The following is an 8,847-nucleotide window of genomic DNA, read 5'->3' on the forward strand; positions in this document are numbered from 1 at the left end:
CCTCGCCGCTCCTCCTCGCCGCTCGACTCGTCTCGGGCCGGCTCAGGAATACACCGGCAACACTGTCGCTCCAAAAGCCCTTAAAAAGGAAGCCTGCTTGTCCAGTGCCGGCCCAGGAAGACACCAGCGACACTGTCTCTCCAGGAGCCATCTCATGGTCGGAGCCATCCCTTGTTGTTGCGCCGTCCACACCCCCACTGCGCATGCGCGTCTCTCCTCCATTATCCTCTCCTCCAGCTGTATAAAAGCAGGTGCGCGCGCTGCGTGGCGTTCAGTCTGCTCCGAGACACCGCCTGCGCCGGTTTTGCTCCGGTGTAGAACCTACACGGAACCTCCATGCTTTGCATCACCACATAGTTCCCTTCGGGGAGATGGTGTAATTTTTTTTTTTGCGTACAACGGCATCAGTGAGGACACTTAAGCTTCGCTTTAGAAGTGTTGCAGGGTTCCTTTCAACAGTCGGGGGCCTCCCAGCCTCCCGTCCTACGCGTGCAGTGGCAGGCCTCGTGTGCCGATCCCTGGGTGTGCATGAGCGCGATGTTGGCGCGTGTGGCCGACGCAGCTATTGGCGCTCCCGTGGGTGGCGGGCGGCAGGGGGGCCTCGGACGAGGCCCGCCGCATGCTACTGCTGCCGTCGCTGGCCATCGCCGCCGTGGTGCTGGGCGCCGCGCTGCTCCTGTCCGTCGTGTTCGCCATCGTCAGTGTGCGCGACGAGCCCTGCCGCTCGTACGCCTGCGGCCAGTTCGCCCGCAGGCTGCAGGAGTCCATGAACAGGTGCGCCTCCCCTTCATGCTCCTTCGAAGCACGTGCGGCGTGCACTCAAACTGCGATATCTCGGAATCTGCAAACTCTCAATAAGCAGCTCTGCATCGCACCCCCTCTCTCTGGTGGGCGCCGGGTTGACAGTGAGCGGAACCCATGTGCGAAGAACGACGCGCACTCGTTTTCCTTCTCCGGAAAACATCCCAGCCGCGGTCGGGAGCACGCGCGAAGGCTGCGCGACCGGAGAGGGAAAAAAACGCGCTCATAAACACCTCGTTCTCCGCGCATGTTTTTGGCCCTCACTTTGGTAATAATGGCGCCACATAACCCGTGCAATAAGTAAGGGTAGTCCTGTGGCATGCACTGCTTCAGATTGGTGCGTTTTTGTTGCCGCATCGTCGTTGTTCGGAGCCAGTTGGGAGTCAGCTGCGGCATGCGCAGACAGTCGCGACGCGGTGTACGTAACACGACAGTCACCAAAGGTGCGTACAACGAAGGCCCCCGCCAAGAAGAGAAGAGAGCAGCGAAAATAGACGGAGAAGAAAAGAAAAACGTTATTCAAAATTTAGAAACAGCGGTGGCCAGTGGACGAACTCTGCATAACCTTCCGATTGTTGTTCTTTTTGTTTTGGCAGGCACTGACAATGGCCGGTGGTCTTGGTATGATGCTCGCGCACGGTAGAAAAAAAAAACGATAAGTGGTTGTTATTCGATCCTTGAGCTTCGTCATTTGAGCCTTAATTGTCTATCCAACGCCCATCTGCCGCGGTCTCCACGTGGAATGGGAAGCCAGCGAAAAAAAAGTACGCAAAACACAAGGAAAGACGAGGCAACACAACCGTACATATTGACGCTTTCTCATCCGTCAATATGTACCAACTGTACCAGCACTTGTCCAGGGAGAAGGGGCTCGCCCTCTCTCTGCGTACGCCGGTGCCCCACCCGCGGACCTGTTTCATCTGCCACCCTTCTTTACAATGTTCCAAGGGCGTAGCCGGGGCTGGAGGACGTGTCGCAACACCTCCCGAAATTTTAAAAGTGGGGCATCCCCCACTCCTTTTGGCCTTTTTATATGCCAACGCCTTTTACACAATTCATCTATAAATTTAAACGTAGAAACGAGAATAAGAAAGAAAACCGAAAAGATATCGTTTGGGCGCAGGCTATGTTTTAAATTTTTTTACCGATGGGGTATAACACCCCCCACAGAATAGTTCTAGCTACGCCACTGCCTCCTTCCCTCGTATTCGTTTGCCCAAGGGTATTACCAATGCCGCTGCGAACGTGGGAGGAAGTTAATAATGAGCGTGTGTGTATCGTATTTGCACAGTTCTAACGCGCCCCGTTTTTCGCTAAAATTAGCTTTCAAATTTGTGAGCGCGTTACAATGGGGCTCAAAGTCGAAATCACTTCAAAGCGGCCAGCAGCACTGCCATGGACAAGAACTTTTCCCACAACCCAATTCTAAATCTGCGCGAAAGAATAAGCGGGAAGTGGTTTCTTTTTCGAATTTTTCTACGTAAACTTACCGGCGCGTTACAATAGGGGACGCGTAGTAATCGCGCACATGCGCTATGTTCCCTGCCAGGTCCTTCAACCCGTGCTACAGCTTCACCCGCTTCGTGTGCGAAGGCTGGAAGGAGCGGCACGCTCACTCCGTGCGCACCGAGATCTTCATATCCGCGCTCGATCGGCTCTCGCGACTCGTGCGATCCGCGGAGCCCGTTGGCGGGGCCCCCGAGGCGAGCCGGGCCCGGCAGCGCGTCGCGGACCTCTACCGCAGCTGCGACGCCATGGTGCGGGACGGGAGGGACGAGACGGCGCTCGTCAAGAAGGCCCTGGCGCAAGCCGGCGTCGTCTGGCCCGCACGCTCCAAGAGTCCCGACGTGGTGCGCACCCTCGTCTACCTGTCCGAGGTCTTGCACTGGCCTGCCCTCGTCACTGTGAGCGTGGAAGAGGCCGCCGCGTGGACCACCGTGGTCGTGAGGGAAGCCCACACGTTCCCCAGAATGCTGGCCAGGCAGGCGAAGCTGGGGGACCCCCGGGACGCGCGCAGGTTCTTCGAGCTCCTGCGCACGCACTTCGCATCCGCCGTGGGCACCAGCGTCACCTTCGAGCACATGCGGGCCGTCGAGGACAGGATGCTGCCCCCGCTGCGGCTCGCCTTCCGCGGGGGGGCGCGCGGGGCGCTTCCCGAGCCCCTGGCGGACGGCCGCCTCGTCAACCAGAGCGAGTGGGCGGCCGCCGCGGCGCGACACTGGAACGTCTCGAGCCGCGTCCGCCTCCGGGCCGCCAGCCCGGACTTCGTGGCGACCCTGCTCAGGCTGCGCCAGCGGCACGGGGAGCCCGACACGCACCTGTACGTGTCCTGGTGCGCAGTGCGCTACGCCGCCCTGTTCGCCAACTGGGAGCTCATCCTGGACCACTACGGCGGAGACAGGGACCTAGCGGCGCTCAACTACGGCCGCGCCTGCTTCGCCATGACCTACAATTTTGTGGGGGACCACATCTTCGCCCTGTACGACTCGGAGGTCGTGCGGCCCATCACTAACACCAACGTGCACAGCTTGGTGCGGGCTGTGCGCGACGCCTTCGTGAGACGCGTGTCGTCCAGGGAGCCTTTCTCGAGGAACACGTCGTTCGCCAGTGGGTGGCACTCTGTGGACTCCGCTCTGCGCCTGGTGGACCTGCCACCGTCGGCCCCCACCGAGCTTCCGGACGTGAGCGATTCTCTGGTCGTCAACTGGCTCAGCTTCTGGTCGCTCAGGCGTCGCCCGGGATACGTGGCCCCTTCGCAGTCGCTGTCCGCACGCCCCTTCCAGGACTGCATGTTCTACACGCTCAACGAGAGCGACTTCGTGCTCTCGCCCTTCACGCTGGTGCTGCCTTTCTACGACGACGGCATCACGGCGGCGGTGAAGTACGGAGGCCTTGGCACACAGGTTGGCGCACACTTATCGCACCTAATCAATCCGCACTCCTTTTGTACAATCGTGAAAACGAGGTTATTATTAGCCGGGTTACAAGAAAAGGCCTCCTGGTAAAAATGCAAGTTTTACCTCAACTTGCAACGAGTTTCTTCTCGCCGCAACGGGAGGTACGTGGCGCTCTACCGACTGCGCCATGAGTTTGTTCTCGCTTGGATAGATTTATTTTCTTCTCGTTTGGATAGATTTGTTGGAAGTCCCTTTATATAACTATATGTCGCACTCGTGGCATTAGAGCTGTTGCATTACTATCGCGTGCACGTGCAGCGCTTCCTTCGAAGGCAAGCAACCCTTCAACTTGCTAAAGTAAGGTGATCCACGGTGCACACTCTAAACTTTTCTTTATGGGCCGCAGCTCTGCGTGTTCTATCCTACATGGAGACGTATTGCGACATACAGGTTAAGGGACAAAATTGAATCTCTGCTTGCTTGGCTGCCCTCGAAAGGCGCTATTCCTCTGCCTCCCTCCCACGCTAAATTCCGTGGGGGTTTGTTCGATTCAGCCGTTCGCCCTGCTTGCGGGCCAGCTGTCGGGAACATGGAACAGCTGGCGTAATTTTCTTTTATATTTGTTTTTTCAGGGAAACTTTCTTTGGTTCTTCTCCCAGGTTTTGATGGGGCTGCTGCTGCTGCGTTCTGGCCCAGTGTGCGGCTCGGTTTTATCTGGCACCAGATGACGCTAACTGGTCTCTGGCCTCCGTGTATCGCGTCTGCGGGGCCCGGAACCCGATTCGAGGGTGTGGGAAGGAAGGGCACGCGATAACTCTGGCCACCTCACACCATAGAGTTTCTTACTATGTACGCTCGAGGGAACCAGCGTCTATGCGGCTCACATTAACGCCGTCTGTGTCGTCATGTGCCGCCATTATACCATGCGATCGACTTAGTTTCATCATTGGCTTGGATTGAAACGTTTTAGTAGCCGTAAATTTAAATACAACATACGCCACCAAAACGCAAGGAGTCTGGAATTATGTAATTATAAAATAAAAACGCTGTCTCATAGATGAAAAATAAAAAAATTAAGTTTTTTTTTACTGAGAGTCTGCCAGGGCGCTTATGGCTACTATTCTGCAGACCAAGGTGGTAGTTAACAATTATGTGAAATTTAACAGTAATGTAAAATTTTGGGAGAAACTCATTAAAGACTCTTATTTTGCAAATATTTCAAATATTAAATCGCTAGAAAAGCTCAGAAAGGTTTTATGCGCGTACCTATAAAAACAAAAACCTCGCCTTCGCAGTGTTTTCGTTCGTGTTTTCGTAACAGACCGTCTGCTACAACTTTCGCAGCGGAAAGTTGCCCGCTCAGTCAAGATGTCCGGGCGTTGTTAACATATGTACAGCTACAGCAAAAAAGAACCGGGAGCGCACTCTACTCGTGTTTACATTGTGGGCTTGTACTCATGTAAATATCTACTCATGGTCGCTGGCTGGCACTAGTCCTTCCAGTAGCTTATAATGAAGCAAAGCCGTCTTAGCATGAACTAATCGAGCGAATTTTGAGTTTCCAAGCAGAGCGGGAGAAGTGAAGCGAGAGAAGCGAAGCGAGTTTTGGCCATTTCGGCCGGAGCGGCTCCTTCGTAGACATAGCACTGCATAGTGAAGAAAGAAAACCCAAGACGACGCTCAAAAATCCGATAGACATGCAAAGCCATCAGCTGTGGTCTTCCCGTAAAGCCATATCCCCCCGCCCCCTCCTTCCCCAGCCGACGTGGTTTCCTAGGTATGGTGCCTAGAATTCGTATATTCTAGGCACTATATCCCAGGCGCAGTTTCCTCTCTGGCACGCTATACTAAGAAGCTCTATGCTTCGGACCGCACCCGAGTGGTCGGCTCGGAAGGTGACTTGCCGAAGGGGTGCGAAAGAGAGAAGTTGCCGCTGAAGGTCCACTCCTCACGTTCTTTGCGCTTGCGGTTGGGGTCATCTTCGCAAGGGGGAGCGAACGTTGAACGCTTCCTCTTGAGTCTCATATTTCTCGACGAACTCACCTCGGCTCGCCCTTCTGAAAAATCAGCAGCTACGCCAAGCAAATCACAATAACACTAGAAAAATGGCGCACTAAAAAATGCCACAGGCAATTCACTTGAACCAAGGTAACCTTCGCGTGACGTGGATTCCCACCTATGCGTGGGACCAACACGTTTCTGTTCTGCTTGGAGGCGACAAGTCAGTTTGTTTCAGTGTTTACTTTTACCTCGCCTTACTTCGACACCACGATCCATGACAGCATTTGAGTAGGTTGTAACGAGCTCTGTCCCTTTTCCTTAGTTGAATGACGGACACGCAGACGGACCAAAATTTTCCCGTTAGGTAGCCCCAGAAAGGCCACCGTATTTATAAACACATTTGAGTTCGTGCGGGAGCTGAACGCGGGTCTCCAGATTGGGCGCCGAGTGCGTCACCAGCGCGCTGCCTCAGGACTTTGCCAGCGAGGGAACAAAAGTTGCCGGTGTTTTTATTTATCGTAAGAACTAATCCAACGCCTTACAAGAACGCTGGTGTGCTTTCGGTTATGTACTTATATTTTGCCTCGAATGTCCCTGAGGTTTCCTTCGCGATGACTGATGTGGACATGTGCGAACCATGAATGCAGCTGTGCCAGTCATTTGGAACGCCCTCGTATACATATCTCGTGTCCAAGCATTCTTTCAACTTTTTTTTTTTTTTTGGGGGGGGGGGGGGGGGGGGGGGCAGTCGGTTGAACCAAGCGACAGGCGGAAAGACAGACCAAAATCTTCGCTCTAACACCAAGAGAGATTAGTACTTAAAATATGATAAGGAATCGTGTTCCGGTCGCCTGGCTGCTGTGCGTTCCGGTCAAAGCGGCACCAGAGTCCTTTGAGGGACCCTGGCGGCACCTACCGAAGATGGCCCTAAAGATTACTCGCTCTTTGTCCTTTGGTACTGACTGAAAGAAGCCCTTAGAAACAAATATGCTTGAAAAACCCTCTCTGCCGAAGTGATTGGGACCAGCCCAATAATTTGTTTAATCCATTTATTTTTCTCTTCAAGGAAGGGACAGGGAGCCACGTATACCTTTAAAAGCCGAACGCATGCGCGGAGAACGAAGCGTTTGCGCCAGTTTTTCTCCCCCCAAAACCGGCCCTGTAGCCTTCAGCACGTTCCTGACTGCTGCCGGACTGTTTTCCAGATAGCGGAAACGCGTCGTTCTCCGCAAATGTGTGTGGTTCGCCTCGGCGATCTCCAGGTGGGCGTGGCGTCTGCCGAACTGGCGTTCCGCTTCTACCGCCACCTGCCGGAGGCCGCGGCGGCCCTGAACGAGTCCCGGTTGTGCTTCCAGTACCTGTCCACGTCCGCAGCGGTTCCCGCGCCCCCGGACCAGCAGATGGCCGAGCTGGCGGCCGTGGAGGCCGCGCTGGACGCCTTCGGCCGCTCCGGGCGGGCCGAGGACGAGCGCTGGCTCGTGACGCCGCAGCTGTCGGCCGTACAGCTGCTGTTCATCACCTGGTGCTTCGTCAAGTGCCCCGGCACCGGGGACCCGTGCAGCGACGTCCTGCGCCACGTGCCCCGCTTCTCCCGGGCCTTCGGTTGCTCACCGGACACCGTCCTCAACCCGAGGCACAAGTGCAGCGTCTTCTGAGAACCCAGCGTGGGAATAGGGTTGCTGTTTCAAGCAATGGACGTTGCCAAGAGCAGATTTTCACGGTCATATGTGACTAGCGGAGTAACGTAGTTTCGCACGAAAGTACCGAGACTGCGCTCCATAGAGGAGACCATAGTATAGCCGGAGAAACTGTCTTCATGCTTTCACTCCGTGTACACGTGTGGGCGGGGATTCAATGCTCGGGTATTGGGGGACGGGGGACCTTGTAATTTACGTTAATATATTATTACATAGTACTCCACTGCTGTGTTGCAGCGCCGTAATTGGTCGCAGCCCACTTGGTGCTACTAGTGAGCACGATTTTTTTTTTTCGCTAATAGAAGTGCATGCCCTGCGTAGCAGCCAATGGCTTTGAGTCCGCGGGCAAGACCTCCCCTGAGAAGGAACTACAGCGTCCGTTTTTGCAACTTTACCTGCAATTTGCAGCTTCAGTTCTCTTCGGCCTCTCCATCTGCGATCCTGTTAACGGCACCTCGGCCGGAACGTTTCGTGGTCACCGATGCCGCCTAAAACTCCAATGCGCAATCACTCCTCCCCTTGGCCACACGTGCGGAGGACAACGCGTTTCCGCACGCATATTCCCTCTCCGGAAACCGGTCGATCGGCAGCGGTCAGGAACGCACGTGGAGGTATGTACAGGACCGGTTTTGAAGAGGGGAAAAAACGCGTGCGGAAACGCGTCGCTCTCCGCACGTATGGGTCATCGTTTATTAATTGTGATTTTGCGATCGAGTGATCGTCAGCTTCGCTGGACCCATATATTATAATTAGCGATCAATGTCCACAACGTTTTCCTTCCCTTTATTTTGAACACACTCTGGGGATTTTTGTGCTCCCTAGACGTACACTATGTCTTTAGCGGTGCATGTTGTGCGTTCATGGTGCATCTACGACAGAAAAGAAAGGTATACATGAGTTGCCTCACCCGAACTCATTCTGGTGTAATTCTGATTAAAATAAACGCTAATTTGCTGTAATTTCCAGATGACCGCAGCGGAGAAGATTGGAACAGTGTCCTTGCAAACGAAACTTGGAAAGAGTCTTGCCGCTTGGTGATCAAGCCACACGCCGCGTTTATAATTAAATAAAGCGCTGAGCTAATGTTTTTTTTATCATCTCACAATTAGAAACATCAAGCTGCGTGCCTGAGGACGCAAAATTTTTGTTCCGCATTGTTCGCACAGCCAGTGGCGCACCTACGGGGGGTGGGGGTAGGGCTGTAAGCCGTCCCCCCCCCCCCCCCCGGAGGTCCGTTGACCCAACCATAGAGTTTCTGTCAGAAACTCTATGGACCCAACTCCCCTCCCCCTTTTTCCACCGAACCGGAAACGGAAGCTGACCGAGCGAAGTTTGTAGTCTCGGAAGCTTCTATTGTTGGACATTCTCAGTTATATTTCAAAAAAGTATTATTGTACTGGTATTAAAACAGAACAAAGGCGAAAACACTAGCGCGAGCTTTTAAGACTGTG

At 54.3% G+C, this 8,847-nt stretch overlaps 1 protein-coding gene across 1 annotated transcript; it reads left to right on the forward strand.

The window, feature by feature from the left end:
- The first annotated feature begins 522 nt into the window (after nt 1–522).
- On the forward strand, nt 523–8,465 carry LOC144146175 (uncharacterized). The gene is made up of 3 exons (XM_077678144.1): nt 523–774; nt 2,351–3,704; nt 6,962–8,465. The coding sequence occupies exons 1-3, from the start codon at nt 620–622 to the stop codon at nt 7,352–7,354; spliced, it is 1,902 nt and encodes a 633-aa protein (XP_077534270.1). The 5' UTR covers nt 523–619; the 3' UTR covers nt 7,355–8,465.
- Nucleotides 8,466–8,847: the final 382 nt, after the last annotated feature.

Source organism: Haemaphysalis longicornis, unplaced genomic scaffold (genome assembly GCF_048455015.1).
Source record: "Haemaphysalis longicornis isolate Haplotype H1 unplaced genomic scaffold, Haemaphysalis longicornis Haplotype H1 scaffold_7, whole genome shotgun sequence".
In the NCBI taxonomy this organism is placed as follows: Eukaryota; Metazoa; Arthropoda; class Arachnida; order Ixodida; family Ixodidae; genus Haemaphysalis; species Haemaphysalis longicornis.

Coding starts and splice junctions, on each gene's coding strand:
- LOC144146175 (XM_077678144.1), top strand. CDS start 620: ATGCTACTGCTGCCGTCGCTGGCCATCGCCGCCGTGGTGCTGGGCGCC. Junction 775..2,350: donor CTGCAGGAGTCCATGAACAG/GTGCGCCTCCCC, acceptor GTTCCCTGCCAG/GTCCTTCAACCCGTGCTACA. Junction 3,705..6,961: donor ACGGAGGCCTTGGCACACAG/GTTGGCGCACAC, acceptor GGCGATCTCCAG/GTGGGCGTGGCGTCTGCCGA.